The sequence below is a fragment of the Zalophus californianus genome, chromosome 2, assembly GCF_009762305.2.
Source record: "Zalophus californianus isolate mZalCal1 chromosome 2, mZalCal1.pri.v2, whole genome shotgun sequence".
Taxonomy (NCBI): domain Eukaryota; kingdom Metazoa; phylum Chordata; class Mammalia; order Carnivora; family Otariidae; genus Zalophus; species Zalophus californianus.
The window spans coordinates 188,089,556-188,108,032 of record NC_045596.1 but is presented as its reverse complement, the minus strand read 5'-3'; the positions used below and the strand labels follow the sequence as shown (position 1 = coordinate 188,108,032).

Genomic DNA, 18,477 nt, shown 5'->3' with positions numbered 1-18,477 from the left:
TGCAAGCTGCAGAGAGGCTCACGCTGCGAGCAGAGTTCCTGACACAGTGACCTCATTCCCAACACCGCCTCTCTGGGCGGCGGCGGCGGCAGGGGCGGCGAGCTGAGAACTGCGGGGCCGCCTTTGCTGCAAGCCTGCCGGCTGTGCGGGGAACGAGGAGAGCCAGGCTTGCAAGGGCTTGCGCGGTGACTGGAATTCATGACAAATAGCTCACTGCAGCTAAACTTTGATCCGGTGTACAGTAGAACCGCCTGTTACACACAGGAGGGAGGTTCGTCCTTCATCACCATGAAAAGCCAGCCTTAAAAAAGAGAGAGAGAGAGAGAGAGAGAGAGAGAGAGAGAGAGAATGGGTCAGGTTGATAATGACGGATTGGTGAGTATACGACGCTAGATCCATTTTAATTGTGTGTGTGTGTGTGTGTGTGTGTGTGTGTGTGTGTGTGTGTGTGTGTGTGTTTCCTTCAAGCATCCGGAGGTATGTGCCCTTTGTGCTGTTTTAATGATGAAAAAAAAAATCTGAGTTGGTGCTTAATGCACGGGAGGGGACCCGGGCCCTTTCAGAGAGGAGGATGTACCCCTTGCAGCCCCGGGGGCCTGGGGTACAATCCCAGCCCCGTATCTCCACACTGCACAGACAAAGGAACCTGCACAGACAACCAGAGGCTGTAGCTTTTCTTGGAGCGATGACTCATTTCAGTTCACAAAGGATTCTGGGCAGGGTAGTGAGAAGTCAGGTTGGCTGATCCATCCCTATGACTTCACTTTGCAGAGAACAAGGCAGGAGCCGAGTGACATTGCAGATTCCCGAGGCACTGCAGCGGGATGCTGGCTCAGTACAAGTGGTTCTGATGTATGGGATAGGCATGGGACAGATCCCAGCTGTTCCATGCAAATAGGATGAAAGAATGGTAAAGAGGATTATTTTTTTCTCCTAAAATTGTTCACCAGCAAAGTACATTCACAGAGCCTTTTTTTAAGGTGCTTTTTTTGCCAGCTTTTGAACCGAACTTGAACCAGTATCTCGAGGTAAGAAGAGCTGAGAGTTCTGGAACTCATTTTTAAAAAGTAGATCTGCGAAGGTAAAGTACCAGATTCCTGTTGTGTTCCACGTGCCCTCAGTAGCCCATCTGAAATGCTCATTGAGGCTATTATGACTCGGAGGTTTACTCTTTCTTCTTATTCCAGATTCTAGGACATCCGTTTCTGTTACTGGCTCCTTCTTGTGCCTGGGTGCAACCCCCTAGCATGCACCAGGCTTTAGCGTCAAAGCTACCTGGGGGATGGAGCCAGTCCAGAAAGGGTCAGGTAGGTTTCCCCTGCTTTTCTTTCAAGAGTTGTTGTGTGCGAAGCAATATGGTAAAATGTCTAGACCCGCTCTGATAAGGGTGCGCTCTCCTTTGCGAGGCGGTCTTACTGTTAGGACGCCTGTGTGGCCTCCACTGGAGGCAGCAGAAGCGCCTCACGTAGGCTGCCCACCAGATGCATGATTCATCCTCAGTCATGTCAGAATTGAAAAGTCAGACAGCGTGTAGGATCTGCAAATAGGGAAGAATTAAACTGCTCCAGATTTCCATCAGCCGTAGTATCTCTTCCACTGTTCGGATGGAGGCGTTCGGTAAATACTATTTGACATCTTTTCTTCTCAATTAAAATCGTCCCTGAAATTTGGCATGTTATTTGGCCCGTTAACCTACATGCAGTGCACTAAAATCCAAGTGCTCCTGATTCATATGCTCAGGGACTGTTTCCAACACTAACATCAGATTGAGGTGGCTGTTAACCACGATGGAAGCAAGCATATTTCTTCTGAGTCTGCTTTAGGAGTCAAATTATTACATAGCTGTTTTCTTACAGCAATCCACGGGCTAAAGCTTTCTCTTTTTCAATAGTGAGATGGCAAAACGGGGTCCTCCAAAGTCCATTACACGCTGTGTTTCCAGAATGAAACTTGGCCCATCCGAAAGCATGGTTTTACCATCCCATCAAATTTATAGGTTTAGCAACTCTTTGTCATTAAAGATATTTCTGAGAGTACTAAATCCCTTATGTCATTTGAAATAATAATTAGAACATTTTAAAATGCAAACTATGTATTGGATCGGCTTCTTGAATATCTCTTTTCTCTTTGCTTTCATATCCGTCCCCATAGCTCACCCTTTTGCAGAGGGGAAGAAAGCATGCTTCCTCTCTTCACTGTCAAAGATGTCTCTTCTTTGTGATAGCGCTCTGCATCTTCAAAGCAAAGTGGAGGGTGTCAAGTCAGTTTTGAAGGATGCTTGGTGACATCATAGTATGTTGAGAATATACAGTAATTATATAAGGTCCTCACATCCATCAATTCCATTCATCTTTAAAGACCCTATTCAAAGTCTCCCTCTCCCGTAAACCTTTCCCTGATTACTCAAGAGGAGGTCATTTCTTAATGCTGTTGGAGAATTGCTATTTCTCTCTATGGAGAGATGGGTATAATTATATATTAATAAATTCCTATCGTGGGAGTTAATTTGCTAGTCATTCATGTATTTTCTTGTATCTCTTCTAAGGGTGTTGTAAATGGTAATCTGAATATGTTAGAATTGCTTATATTTTCACACATTTATATCATGTTTCCCCACCTAAATCATAAGCTCAATTGAAGACAAGGATCAAGATTTATGCCCTTTTCCACAATTCACATCTCCTAGTAGTTCCCTACACACGGAAACCACTCAGGAAATAGTTGATTATGAAGAGTGGCAGTTTAAAAAGCATTCATTTGTCATAGAGGGTAAGAATGAACTGTTTTGTTCATTTTAAGAGTCTTCCCAGGGTAGATTAATGTCGGGAGTTCAGACTCTAGAAATGATGATTGGTCTTACCTTGAGATGTGATTATAGATGACGCTGCGTGCTGCTCGTAAAGGGTTGTTACTGTTCAGAACAAATGTGAAGATGAGGCCCTTACGTGTGGACATTGATATGGTTTACTCGATTAGGAAGAATATTATAGGACAAGCCATCCGTAGGTAAGGGGTATGCTAAATTCTGAATATTTATGTGAAAGTGACTGTCTTGAATCCCACAGGACATGTTCCTTACAAGGGGTGACCATCATGGTTCTGTCAAAGTTTATGTAGCTCCTAGTGTCCCTGGTCTTTAATACTAAGGGTGCTCATACTCAAGTGCTGAGTTTCCTTTCTTGGGTAAGAGATTGGCCCAGCCAAACTTTTGAAATAGGCCCACTTTCTTCGGTGTCCTTGTAATTGTCTACCCCTACAATTTCCCATCTTCTGGTGCTCTCCTCTCCAAAGTCCCTGGGTAATGCATGCTTCCCGTTTGCTTTCAGACCGTTCTCCCCCAGCCCAGTAATACGTGCCCAATGCTATTTGTTTACATAGATATATATATACATACATATATGTGCGTGTGTGTGTGTGTGTGTGTGTGTGTGTGTCAAGCAGGTGGTGTGACATATTAAGTTATATACATAGATATAAGATATATATATATATATCTTAACTTTTCTTCTTCCCAGTCAAACCCTTCCATTCGCTCAGTGCTCATGCTCACATTAAAAATCTAGAGGTGGGCAGTCTGATTAAACTAATTCGTATTAGTGTAACAGACTGTTGTCTTCTTGGCCTTCTCTCAGATGTCTCAGTTTTGTTTAAAAAAAAAAAAAGGTTTCTTTTCAGATCCAAAGGATTTTCCTACTGGTAGAAATTCAAACACCATGAAAGAGTAAAATGAATAAATTTAAATAGGCTCAGGGAAGGTAATTGTAATAGTATTACTATTTGTCGGATATTTTTTGGTCCCAGGGACAGTGTAAGCATTCAACATCCCTTCCTCCTTTAATCCCCTCAGCTCTGTAAAGGGAACATCACTTTGTGCCCTTTACTGAAGGAGAAATCACGACGCGCCCCCCCCCCCAAATTAAATAATTTGCTCCAAGTCCTACAACTAATGAGGAGCAGACCTGGGCTCTGAACCTACAGTGTTGGTCGACCCCTGTCTTGTGATGCCAGACTCTGGAGAGGAAGGTTCCTTGTTGGCACAGGTAGTTGGGAGTGTTCTCTGTGGGTGCTCTCTGGCCTCTGCAAGTCTTCATCCCAGTAGACTCTTCCGTGTTCTTCCATAATAGCCTCTGTGGCCGTTGGAAGGGCTGCTAGAATGTTCGGTTGTTGGGGAGTTGGTAACAGTCATTCAGTATAATTTTGCTGTAATTTGGGAACTGTCAGCATTTATATATATTTGAACTGTATTTAATTAGGCCTTCTTGTTCTGGTATAATTGCATCGTAGAGAAATCAGTCACAGTGTGGTTGCCTTACCTGAAGGGGTGAAGCAGGGAGTACCGAGGCTGAGAACAGCTGTGGCGATTCTAACGTATAAGCAGTGGAAGGGAATGACCCTGGGGATGTCAGACTGATGTATTAAATTTTCGTTGAGAGATATCGTCGGTGGAAATTGGAGCATCTCATATGGCTCTGGTGTTAGGCTGGGTTGTGGTACAGGATGGAGTTGGAAGAGAAGTATATGGTAGCTTAAAAGAAGCATGTCAATTCTGTCTTGCGTGATGCACTTCTAGCAAAGAGGAGGACGATGCTGTATTCCACAGGACTCCTGTTGGCCAGGTGCCTCACAGGATCGCGGGACCTTTGCGAGGTCTTATTAATTGTTGTCAACTAGGACTGGCATGTCATCATGGTTTTGTCTCTGGTGGTAAATGGCTGTAACTTAGCCCTGGATGAGCGTCTAGAGAGCAAAGGGGCAGTCAGTGATGGAAACGTCTGGCAGTTAGCGGGGTCTTACCTTGCCGTGTCCGTATGTGCAGTACCTAGGTATTCAACAAACATTTGAGTGCCTGCTTGTGAATCTCACGCTGCTAGGATTTATTCCATAGTGCCCAGCATACACCGCACTTGGGCGATAATGTGGAGCCTGAGCGAAGGTTTGAATTACTGAAGCATATAATTGGCCTGATGGCTCATATTTCCATCCTAACTTCTCAGCTACAGATCTATTGCAAGAGCAGAATGGTCCAGCAGCATTAGCTGCTTATGATTACAAAGCTGTCGTGGTCGTCCCTGGTGATGGTGACAGTGGCCCCCTAGTAGGAGGTTCTCAGCCATCACTGTCCATTGGTCACCCCCCTCCTTTCTGGCTTGCCCATCTCTGCTTATCCTGCGACGAGTTTTTATCAGTAGTCAAATGTCAGGAACGAGAGCGATAACTAATATGACTAATGAAAGCTTGTGAAGTAAGGAAGGTAATGGGCTTCTTCTATAAACCAGTGAACTGATTGATTTATCATTACACCTAGTAGCTGCATGTCTACGCATTAGACTGCTAAGCAGGAAGATTCAGGGGATGTGATGGACCTTAACCCATTTGTGTGTACAGACATGCGTGCATGGGCATCATAGGCCACCGTGATTGCTCTTGTTTACTCTCATGTGAAGTTTCTTAGTAAAGTCATAGGTGACGGACACCATTAACTTTGGTATTACTAATGGGAGCCCCTCACTTACATTTCTTTTTTGAATTGAGACCATTTATTCCTATGATAGCTTAGGAATTAGACCGTCTTTAAGAGACCCATCATGTATTGAAATAAAGCACCAGGAAACTTTAGAAAAGCTGTTGTAGAATTTCTAGATGTTCTAAAATTCCTTTTCTTAAAAAAAAAAAACTGTCATCCTTACTGCCATCAAAGATTGCAGTGAAGGCTCAGCCTTAAATTTCTGAAATCAGTGGCATTTAAACCAAACGTATAGTAAACTGGTAAAGGGGCCCTTTTCAATGCCAGTTTCCTTTTAGATTTCAAATACAAACATTTGAAAGTCAAGGATAGCAATTTGGTTTCGAGAGAAAGCTGTTTAAAATGTCGCAGCATGTGAGTTAATGGGAGCTGTATGCTCTGCCCTCCTGCAAGGGGGTTGCTGTCTGCTGGAGAGGGTATGGGAGGGGAATATGTGTTCTTCTAGAGCAGCTTCTTAAAAAATATTGTAGTAGACCATCTGTTAAGAGAACCAAACACCATTTATACATAAAATTGGGGCTAATAAATTGAATGACACTGTAAAACCTAGGGTCTGTCTGATGTGCTGCATCAGAGACATTGTTCGCTTAATCTCAGAGAACTTATGATTTCCCCAGGCTCAAGGGTGTTTCAGGTAAAACTTGGCATGTCGGGAGTCCTGTGAATAGTTGACTGAAAGGAATACGTTGTGTTGCTGCTGTACCCACTCTACATTTTATAGGCGTGTTTGACCATTTTTACGAGTCACAGTATCTACCGCATGTGGTAATTTTATTGGCATCTATAATTTTAACTTTAGTGTTAATTTTGGCAACACGGAGAACAAAAACAGGCACACTTTAGTCCTGAGGAGTGAAGCTGAGCAAGACTTTGAATTAGAAAGAGCAAACGATGAAGCCTTTATTACAAGGGAGGAGATGAATGGCCAGTATATGTTGCTATTCTTTTTAAAATTAAAGCCTACTTTTTTCAGAGTGGATTGAGTATTAAAATAGTTTCTCCAGCAAGATGGAAATAGAGCTACACATGAGTACTGTATTATGCTTTTATGCCAGAAATCTGCTGCATTGATACGGAATCATAGAATCATAGAGAGCCTGAAGGGATCTTTGACATCATTTCCAAACCCTCATTTTACAGATGAGGAAACAGACCCAGAGTGGTAATTGTGTTTTGTTACAAGAGACTGGGTGAGCACTTATCAAAATATCTCCTGAATGCCTTTATGTGTTGGGAATTTCCTGATTATAAATTAGTACAATTTCAGAACTGCGTTGGTAAGTAGGTTGCTTTGATTCATAAACTTCATTAGGGTCAAAGATCACTTTAATCCAGAATACAGATTAAATTGATACTCACAGCGGAAACTAGTGTTTAAAAATAAACGGGAAAACAGGATAATTTAAACATAATGCTGGTGGTTGAAAAAAATAGATTATTTAAAGAAGGCTAAGGAAAGAGATAAGCTTCGGGGTCCTTTCAAGGGTGTAGTTTATTATGATGTAGTTCTCCTGGAAAAATCTTGGCTGTCCTTTTCTTATCGAGTTGTATGAAAATGGGTACTTTAAGATGGAAGGAAATAGATTTATGTTTGCTTTTCTAGCGAGGTATCTTTTGGAAAGCTGCAGATATCATCTGGGAAGAGATGGATGTGAATTGTCTTGAAAGTCATGTCTTCTTAGGAGCTGTGTTGCCCTCCCTCAGATGCAGAGGTTGGAGAGTACAGAGAACCTAAATTAATGACTGAAAAAAAATGGCATTTATAAAGAACAGAGCTTTATTACAGTACCTTTTTTTTTTTTTGGCACACAAGTAGAAGAACCAAGATAGGACCCATTTTGCAACGTGAGTGCCTAAAGGTATTGAATATATAACAGGCTCTCAAATGTATTTCTTGAAAGGATGAATTATGTGAGGAAGAATTTTTTTGAAATAATTCCAACTAAAGGAACTGGCCAAAAGTTGGAAGAGAAGAGGGGGGGGGGCGGTTTCAATAGTAAAAATGTATGTTCGTGATGAGATTTCTGAGGTGGAAATAACTAGTGGCAGACGGTACAGGCTAGAGAAAGTCGGCGTGTGCATGGTTTCTGCCTGTCGTCCCAGACAGACCCTCCTTGTCAGCTGCCCGGGTGGCTGTCATCGTTCGGGGGTTTGCTTCCCACAGTTGCATAAGAATGATTTTCTACCACCAATATATCACGTAATTCCTCCGAACAGACACACGCAAAGGTGTCCCATCAGCATCAAGAACGAGATCTAAGCCTCCGGTCAGCCCAGGATCTACCTGGCTCCTGTTTTTCTCGCCATCCCACCCGCAGCATGCTCCAGCTGTGCCCAGGTGCGCCCAGCTCCCCCAGGCTGCGCTGCTTCCTGCCTGCGTGCGCATGCGCGCTCTCCAGCCCCTGCAGGACTCCCCGCGCTCCTCCCCGCGCTCCGCTCCTCCCCGCGCTCCGCTCCTCCCCTGCGCGGCCCCTGGGCTCTTTGCTCTACCCTCATGCTTCTCAGCTGCCCAGTACCTCAAATAAGAGCAATGTCCCAATATTCCCTGAGGCATTTTGACTCTAACGGTAAATGCTCTTAAAATCAAGAAGGCGTGCCCACAACTGGAATCTTGTCATGTCTTCTCAGATTTTAAATTTGCTTACCAGAAATTTATGGACTGCTTACTCTGTCCAGGGCACTGTGCTTGGTTTTGTCTGAACTATTTTGGATTTGACACATGCTTCCTGAGGACGGTACTTAAATGGATGTTTGTAAGAAAATAAAGCTGAAATAAAACCTATTTACCCCCTTCTTTTTAGAATAACAAGACAGAATTGTGGCGGTCCAGAAAAAAATTTGTTAGCCTGCAAAGTAGCTGTGAGTTGTCTTTATGAATGCGTTCAGAACTCATTCTGACAAGAGAAAAATCCATCCCATAAATTACAGACGTAGTTCATACACAATATGGTAGTTTCTGTAGATTATGGTGACCAGTGATGTTTCAGCAGTATTTACATTCCCTTGTTTTCTTCTTTGACTGTTAAATGTGGTCCAGTTGTTGGAAGAACTTTCTGGTATTTTTTTTTAAAGACTTTATTTATTTTGAGAGAGAGAGAGAGTGACCGAGAGAGAGTATGTGAGTGGGGGGAGCGGCAGAAGCAGAGGGAGAGAGAGAATCTTGAGCAGACTCCTTGCTGAGCATGGAGCCCAACACAGGGCTCACCCTCACGGCCCCGAGAATATGACCTGAGCTGAAATCAAAAGTCAGACGCTTAACTGACTGAGCCATCCAGATGCCCCGAATTTTCTAGTATTTTAAGAGTGACTTGCTGGCTCATTAAGCAGATCTTATATAAAAGATCCGTAGAAAATCATGGTACACTTGAATAATGTGTTGTGTTGTGTTAAGAGATATCTGTGATTCCTTTAATATAGATCTTAAATGCATGTCCTGATCCTCACTTAATATATTTATTTTTCTGTGTCAACTGCTGTGTTTTGGTGCACTGTTGTTGATGAAACTAAGAGAAGGGGTCTTAGAAATTGCCTGGCTGAGTATATTTGGTCTCTTGTGATTTTGTTTGTTTCTTTTGCAGTTATTTAGCAAAAACATGTGAGGGAAGTCACAATCCTTAAAATACCCTGGGTAATTCCTAGGATTACAGTGTTATAAATGGATATTCATTCATTCATTCATTCATTCATTCTTTCATTCGACAAACATTTACTGAGTGTCTCATGTAACCTCTGCCTGATTCTAGGCACTGGGAATATAGTCGGAATATAGCATTCATGTGTTCTTCTTTTGCAGAGCTTGTAGTCAGGTGGGTGAGGCAGACAGTAAACCAGCACACACACACACACACACGCACGTGCACACGCACGTGCACACATGCACACATTCAGAGAGTGAGGACAGTAGCTTGCTTAGATTCTGACACCAAGTCAGGGGTGTGTGTGGTTTTTCCACACCACCAAGCACTTCTCTAGCACCAGCCTACAATTGGGCTGATTTCTGATACCATCTACCTGGAGAGAGCATCAGATCCCACAGGTTTTATCTGAATTATTTTGGATTTGACAAATGTTCCCCGAGGACCATACTTAAATGGAAAGTTTGTAAGAAAATAAAGCTGACATAAAACTATTTACCCTTTCTTTTTAAAACAATATGAATTACAGTGGCTCAGAAAAAAATTTGTTAGGCACAAAGTAGCTACAAGTTGGCTCACTCCTAGAAGACTGCCCCCCTTCCAAGCCAATGGAAAGCCCTGTGCTTCTGAACGGACTGGCTATAAATTGGGAGGTTTCCATGACCCCCTCCTCGGACTCAACTTGCTAGAGTGGCTCGTAAAACTCAGAGAAGGTTTTTTTTAAAAAAAAGATTTTATTTGTTTATTTGACAGAGAGAGAGACAGCGAGAGAGGGAACACAAGCAGGGGGAGTGGGAGAGGGAGAAGCAGGCTTCCCGTGGAGCAGGGAGCCCGAAGCGGGGCTCGATCCCAGGACCCTGGGACCATGACCCAAGCCGAAGGCAGACGCTTAACGACTGAGCCACCCAGGCGCCCTTCAGAGAAGCTTTTTTACTGATTAGAGTGCCAGTTTCTTGTCTAAGGATACAGCTCAGAATGGCCACATGGAAAAGCTGCGTGGGGTGAAGTACAGGGAAGAGATTCAGAGCTTCCATGCTGTCTCTGAGCACGCCGCTCTTCCCCAAATACCCATGTGCTCCCCAGCCTGGAAGCTCTCTGAACCCCGTCCTTTGGGTGTTTATGGAGGCTTCATTACAGAAACGTAATCGATTAAATCATTGGCCATTGGTGACTGATTCAGTCTTCCCAGAGGCTGGGGAGTAGGCCTGCAAGTTCCAACCCTTTAACCACAGGGTGAGTGCCCCTGGCCTCCAGCCCCCATCCTTTGCTTCGGGTCCAAAAGTCACCTTATTGACAGAACCCAAGACACCTTCTCTCTCTCATCACTTAGGACGCTCCACGGGTTTTAGGAGGAGGGAATGGGGATAAAGACCAGAGATGTATTTTCTGTACATCACATATCATGCTCGGGCAACATGAGGGAGTGTCCCCCGTAGCATGGGAACAGCACTGGATCGGTGGTCAAGACAGGGCTCCCTGATTAAACTGAGACCCAAAGGAGAAGCCACTCCAGCAAAGGTCTGTGCAAGGAGACTCCCAGAAGCTCCACAAATGAAGAGGCCCTGAGTTGAGAAAAAGCTTGTGTTCAGAGAACAGAGGAAGTTGTGAACGTGGAAAAGAGAGGGAGTGGGGAGCAGCAGGGTGTTGGTCCCAGAGGTGGCTGGACAGGCCCGGACCAAGACCCTGTGGGCTACCGCAGGCCTGGTGAAGCACTCTGCTCTCTTTCTGGGTGCAGTGGGCTGTCACCATAGGACATTTTGCAGGGAGGTGGCGAGTTTTCTGTTTTTCTAAGACCTGGCTGCTCAGTGGAGAAGGGAAAGCTGACAGTCATCAAGCCAGTCCAGTGGCCCAGGGGAGAGGGCAGAGCTTTGCGGGAGGGGTAACACTGGAGATGGAGCAAAGGAGCCCATCCAGGGGGCATCCGGGCAGAGCGTAGACAAGGATTGCCGATGGGGTTGGGGACCGGAAGAGAGTGGGAAATAATTTATCTTAGTGTGGTATAAAAATGAAAGGTTGAGGGCGCCTGGGTGGCTCAGTTGGTTAAGCGACTACCTTCGGCTCAGGTCATGATCCTGGAGTCCCGGGATCGAGTCCCACATCGGGCTCCTCCCTCTGACCCTCTTCCCTCTCGTGCTCTCTGTCTCTCATTCTCTCTCTCTCAAATAAATAAATAAAATCTTTAAAAAAAAAATGAAAGGTTGAGAGAGTCACTTAGAGCATCCAGATTCCATTCCCTTCTAGATCCTGAGTTAAAAGTTATTGCACACATTCACCATTAGGGCGAAACTGAGCTTTTCTAAAACAAATGCAATTCAGACACACTCGAAGCATGCTGGCTTTTGTCGTTGGCAGTGATGAATGTAAAGAAATTAACTTTAGAAGATGGCAGTTCAACTCAACACATAATTTCCGCTAAAACGTAAGGACAACCGTGGCCTAAACTGCAGTGGTTAGTTTTGCTAACAGAGAGCATAAGTTCCCCAGAACCTATACAAAATTCAAAAGTAGACCTGGGCGTGAGGTCTTAAAAAAGAATCGCATTTAGTGGTTTTGTATCCTTAGTCTTCTGAGAAGTCCTTGATCATGGTAGGCAAATCTCAGACGGTGTTCTGAGATTTGGCACGTGGGTCCAAGGGTGCTGGAATCTGCTTTGATCTCCCCTGGGGCCCGCTGACCCTAGCTGCTTTTTCATCTCATTTTTAAAATCATCCCAAGTGACTTTGAGGTCCGCGTGGCGAACCTGGCAACTCATCAAGAACCTAGCCTCAGTGTCCCCGTCCATTCCTGTAGAAGGCGGAGGGAGAGGGAGGGATTTCCAGAGAAGATCCTTCCAATGGCCGCGGCTGAGCTACGGAGCCCATGGTGGGGAGGAGAGATTTGAACAGGGACAGCTACAAAGTGCCACCTCCACTGCACCTCACCACCACCCCAGGAGGCTTTAGCATTAGATTTTGTTTTAATTGAGGGCACAACAGGTTTTAAAAAGATACACAGTGTGCTAAGCAGTAGCGCACTTGCCCACTGAGATGGTCCCAGCCCACATAATTCCTTCATTTTTGAGTCACCAATATGAACTGGGCTTTATCAGCCAGTGAAGGAAACTCAGATCCCCAGTGACACCCAAAATTCCGTGTTCTCATTTCTGCCCACTGCTGCCCCACCAAATGTTTGCAAGAGGCCTCTCTTTACGATATTTCTAACCCATAGGCCCCCAAAGTTCGTGGGTTCTCAGTAAGGTCAGTTCCTGCCTTTTGCTGTTCTCTTGTTCTGGGTTTGGGTCCTCCCCCCTCCCTCTGACCACTGGGAAAATTGCTCTTCTCACCCGCATCTTGCAGAGAATGGAGCCCTGAGTGGGGCAGGAGAGAGGGGAGCACTGAACTGAGCTGGTTTGGTGGGAGATGTAGGGCTCCACCCTTTGACCCCGGGGTCTTGCTGCTTCATCCACACGCCTGTTAGACTTAACCTTCCCCTGGTGGTTTTCATTCTCAGGCCCTGTTGGCCTGGTTTCCCATCTAGTCCATCAAAGCACATTCAGGTTCTTTCTCCAAGGGCCTCTGGGCTCCCAGCCAACCAGGGATCGCGGCTGGGCACGGTTTTAAGTGCCCCGACAGTGAGGAGGCTGGGCCACCCCAGAGCACCCTGACACCATCTCAGGAGGGTGCTGCTCGGGCCACAGGCCGACCCGAGTCTGGGATCTGTCCAGCCACGGTAGGTTACTACGACAGAGAAATCATGCTTAGGAAACAAAAAGGGAGAGATTATGTAAATACGTGTGGGAAATAAGCTCTGAAGCTCACAGATATTTGCTCTGCTGAAAACTTCACCCTCTTTCTGTAGGGCCCTTTCTCAAGCGAAACCTTACAGAGCCCCCGTGTACGAAAACAGGTGGCACCCAGGGGTCAGGGTCAGACCTCCCTGCTCTTTCAGCCTCTCCCTCTGCTGGGTCCCCCCACCCCGACTCCCACCCCAGAAGTCTTTCCAGGGAATTCTAGGAGTCCTGGGAACATAACTTGCAAACCGCCACATCATGATATGAAGATCACAGAAAGGAAGACAGACACCCTCCATGCCGACACTCTTCAGGAGCCTTTGTCAACAACCCCCCTTGCTGCTGGGTCTTCAGCCCACCCCCTGCCGCCATTGGTTCCTCTAGTCGCAGACATGTGCAGGCGGCCCCAGTCCCTTGTGGATGGCGATCTGCTCTCTGCTACTCTCTCCGGTCCCTCCTCTTGCTGAAATTCACCTCTGACTTTGTCATTCCTGAAACGCCTTCGGGGGCTCACCGTCCCTCCTAGGATGAAGGCCGTGGGCACTCAGCTCTTTCCTCACGGTTGTCCCTGCACACCTGTGCCCTTTCTCTGCTACTCCCCAGAAAACATCTGCTTACCCTTACTCTGCTTACCCTTACCCCCCACACCTCCAGCCACCAGGCGCACCCCTACTTCAGCCCTGGATTCAGGGACATTCCCCAGGCACATCCGTGGGGAAACCTCGCACTTCCTGCGTCTAAGCCCCGCCCTCACGCCCAGGTGCCGCTGCATCCCCACCCTGCCCTCCTAACCCGGTGTCTGTTGTTCTGCCTTCTCGGGTGAACTGTGAACGCTGCCTCCTCCACTTACGTAGAAGCTCCTTGAGAGCAGAGATGTTTCCAGGGGAGGGGAGATGACCCTGTCCCGAGTAAATCCCAGGCCCCCAGCAGATGCGGGACACATAAAGAGCGCTCAACATCAGAATGAATGAATCTTCAAGTTTCCACAAGTGCATTTGTCGAGATGGGAATGGCAGTTATGACATAAACCAGCTCCGAGTTAATAAAATCAGAGATCATCTTTCAGGCTCGTGTTGTACGCCTTTCAGTCGTTAAGTCTGCTTCAGTGAGATCTCCGGTTTGCAAGGCCCGTTCTATTTGTTGAAGCAGTTGGAGCGTCCACTCTTCTGTGGATGTCTTACCACCTGTGTGGCATTGGCCGTGGCTGTAACAAACTTCCGCGTTCAGAGTTGATCCCATTCCTAATACAGGGAACAGGGAAGAGTCACGGAAGGGGCACGTGTGCGTGTGTGCGTGTGTGTGTGTGTGTGTGTGTGTGTGGAGGTGTGTGTGTGAGACGAAAGGCCGGGTCTTTGAATGAACTGCTTACTTGAAAATTGTCTTTCTGCAGGTGATGTGTCACCAATCAGCATGTCTCCCATCAGTCAATCTCAGTTTATCCCACTCGGGGAAATCCTTTGCTTGGCCATCTCAGCAATGAACTCCGCCAGAAAACCTGTCACCCAAGAGGCGCTGATGGAGCACCTGACCACGTGCTTCCCAGGTAACGGGAAAAGAACGTAACACTTTCCAGATAGGTGTGTGTTCCATTGCTCGAGGACATCACACGGACCGTTCCTCTTATTTAAATGTAATAGAAAAAAAAATTCTTTGCCAAAATGGGAAGGAAGCTTTTCCTAGTTCTGTAATTAAAAGCCGAGGCACCTCTGTTACCGCAAAAATAATTTGCCGTCTTCGGGTATTACTGCAATGCTTTTTAAGTTGGCACTGAGAAGAAGACATTAAATCAGAATCCATGAAGAATTCTGGCAAAAACTACCAAGGTTCTGTTCAACGTCACCATAACCTTCTTTAAAGACATGAACATCATGATTCATGGGAGCAAGTCAGAAAATTTTAGTCCCAGGGGATTACACTAAAGAGACAGTAATGTCAAAAATAAACAGGTCTTGCATGCTTGTGTCATGGCTTGATGAGTTTTAATAATCTGATATTTGATAAATCAGTTAAGATCCCATTTTGAAAGAAAAAAATAAGATGTTTCCTTTTCTCTTAAATATTAGTAAAAGAGGACAACAGGCCATCTGCTGCATGATCGGCACTGGGTGTCTCCAGTGTCAGAAGACGGTGGGAACGGTGATGAGCTAAAGCCTGCATGCCCTATCTCGAGGGAGGCGGCCCACTACTCAGCTCCGGTGTATTGACACCCCCCCCCCCCCAAAATGTAGAAGCCTGCCAGAGTTACAAATCTCCTACTTTTTCAAGAGAATCTGGACTTTCAATTTTATGTGAAATCTGTAGACTTCCCTCACTATTGGCAGTTGTGTGTGTGTGTGTGTGTGTGTGTCATGTGTGCGTGTACATTTTAACACACGTGTGCCAGTGACATGCAAGTCCAATAAAACACATTACTGGGCCACCAGTTGGCCAACTTGGCTTGGACTCCAACCTATGCTTACATTAAAAATGAACCCTTGACACAGGTTTTATGCAACCTAGAAGAGACCTCGGTAAACAGAAACTAGAGGCTGTAGCCGTTAGCTTTTACTACCCAAATGCTGGGTAACAATCACAGAACATCAGTGGCGTACAACAATGGACATTTATTTAGCTTCTGGGTTCCCCAGGAGTCAGCTGATCCAGATTGGACCTGCCCAGGTGGCTCTGCTCCACCTGTCCTCCATCCTCTTTAGAAAAGGAGACAAGTTTTGAAGTCTAACCGAATATTATTAAAATATTTGAATTCTCATATTTAATGCCTATGTTATAAATAAAAAGAATAGCCTAGATTTGGGCCTCTATTACTGTTTTGGACATTCAGATTCTAAAGAATGTTTTTTTAGTGAAAACCTTCTGGTAAAAATGTCTGACACACTGAAATGTGAACCCTTTTATCACCTTTCTATATTGGTTGAATTTTTGAAAACAACTTTTGTCTACCGGTTTCTATTACAGAAACAAGAATTTTTTTAAAGTATAAAAAGAATGAAATACTTGCTTCACAGCTAAGTAAGCACTCGTCATCCATCCATCCAGAGTGATCATTTCAATCAGACTGGTACTTGTCGAGTTGTTACAGTCAGATCTTCCCGGGAGGAAAGCTGACCGTCAGAGAAAGAGCTGCTAATGGGGTTGAAGTTGGCTTTCGATTTTGCTAGAGAATGTTAACATTATATACCCCATGTTCTATCTCCCAACTCATCCCCTTTACGTCAGTTCTCGCAGAATTCTCCCTCAGCCAGTGTTCTTTACACACGAGAAGAAATAATCCAAAGAAGCCGACTGAAAGCTTCCGTCCAAAATGCTTAACGTATAAGAACGTGTGCGTGTGCTCTCCGTTCTGACAGTTGTCGGATTTGCGGGATGAAAGAGATCTTAGAAGTCTAAGTAGCACCCCGTTGACATGCAGTGTTTTTAGATACCTGCTTTTGCTTTGGAAAGATGTAAAGGCGTGGAAAAGGAGAGAAGTCAGCTTTCAGCTGTATTTGGATATAATGCTTATCTTTGTTCTTTAAGCCCTCAAAATCCAAATTCGTGGTGAATTTGGGACTGGGATCTGGTGGCGGTGGAATGTGCAAACACTGAAAACAGCCATCTCTTTCCCGGGCGAGCCCTGCAGATTTCTCGTGCGAGTCTGCATTTCACAGACAACTGAAAATACCAGTCATTCGACAGGGGCTTCGTAATAAAATAATCATCCCAAGTATCAGTGACTCGCAGTTAAAGCTTTGAAAACCCGCAGGTAGAAGGGTGGAAAGGGGAGTGGACAGGGAATGTTTCTCGTTTGGTTTTTTTTCAAATTAAGCATCATTGGACTGACAAACTTCAAATCCAAGATGTGAAAACTTTAGACGTAAATTCTCTTTGGAAACTCCTTCTTATTCCTTCCTTTGGGAACAATCCGAGCACCTATTCTTAATGGTAAGTAAACATGATGACACTGAGGTCATGATTTTGTATAGGTTTCTAAGTTTTCTATGATCGGCGCTTGAAAGACCCACAGTCAGCAAATTCTGTTTATAGTACTAGCTGTTTTTCTGGATTACACCTCAGCTTTCCTTTATTACAGCAGCAGAGTAAACGGGTCAGTCATGAATGCTTATAAATGAGCCTTACCATTTTTTTGGAAGAACTTGTGTCTGTTACAATAGCGATTGCAAGCATGCTGCCATGTCAGATACAGTTCCTTTTCGGTATGGATTTGACACCCGCATAGCTGTGCCACACAACCCCAGTGGGCATCACGAGGCTGCAGTGGGCACAGTGTCTCATCTTGGGAGTGGTAGTCTGTGTGAGTGGTGCCCGCCCCCCGCCAAACTTGTTCAGCCGAAGGACCTGGTTGGGAGTAGGGCACAAAAGCTCTTTTAAGTTGCTTCTCTTAGGTGTAAGCATGTTTTGTTTTATGACGGCACTCAAGAATTTCATATATATGGTTTGGGTTGTATCACTAATTCACATGGAGTTCATTTTGTGCAGAAACTATCATAAAATTTTTTTTAAAATTGTATTATACCAGCCTGGAAGCCATTTGAGTAAACGCCAGCGTACATCTCTCAAGAGCAGAGCCCTAGACTAAAGGGAGACCATGCAGTGCAAAAATTAAATAATTATACTAAACAGTACATTATTCATAAGCAATGTTGCCTTTTCCACCTTGGTCACAAAGGATGGCTTCTGAAGATGGTAACATGGATGGATGGGCAGGTCACATCGCATTCATGGACGCTCTCCCAGGCCATGCATTACTCATGCTTTCATATCCCACTTTTGTAGTTTTGGAAGGATTGTGGAAGCCTAAACTTAGTTTACCCTGCTGTTCTAGGTTGCTACACGATGTTCTCTGAAGGTAATTTGGCTTCCATGGGTCCTGCCCCAAAGTTGAGACGATTAATAGCTAATGTTTACAGAGCCCCCACTATATGTCAGGCACTGCTCTGCATACCTTAAATGCATTTAAACTCACAATTACCCTGTGAGGGTACCTGCTGTTATCCTCATTCTGATGGCCGTGAACAGAGGCTCAGAGAGGTTAGTTAAGTTGCCTAAGGCAATACCAGCTGTATCGGTTTTCTAGCACAGCCCTAACAAAGTACAAGGGGCTTAAACAAAAGCAAAAAAAAAATTATTGTCTTACCGTTCAGAAAGCTAGAACTACAAAATCAAGGTATCAGCACAGTTGGTTTATTCCTTCCAAGGTCTGTGAGGGAAGAAACTGCTCCAGACCACGCTCCTTGGCTGATGGATGGACATTTTCTACCAATGTTTCTTCACATTGTCTTCTCTCTGTGCATGTCCTTCTGCCCAATTTCCCCTTTGTAGAAGGACATTGGTCATGTTGGAGTAGAGCCCACCCTGATGACCTCATTTTAACTTGTTTATGAAGACCCAGTCTCCAAACATGGTCACATTCTGAGGTTTGGGGCATTAGGTTTAAACACAGGAATGGCATGGGCAGGGGAGTTTGCATAACTCCACCACCACCACCAACTAACAGTGATGGAGCTGGAGTTTGAATCTAGCAGTGTGGCTCTGGGCTCTGGGTGCGTCAT

At 45.1% G+C, this 18,477-nt stretch overlaps 1 protein-coding gene across 2 annotated transcripts in view; it reads left to right on the top strand.

Annotated features, from left to right (window-relative positions):
* STOX2 (storkhead box 2) overlaps positions 1 to 18,477 on the top strand; it is a 102,735-nt gene that overhangs the window by 69,168 nt on the left and 15,090 nt on the right. For both annotated transcript variants that reach the window (XM_027598194.2, XM_027598196.2), the window contains exon 2: positions 14,319 to 14,471. In XM_027598194.2, the coding sequence (XP_027453995.1) occupies positions 14,319 to 14,471 (153 nt within the window). The remainder of the gene's footprint in view (positions 1 to 14,318; positions 14,472 to 18,477) is intronic.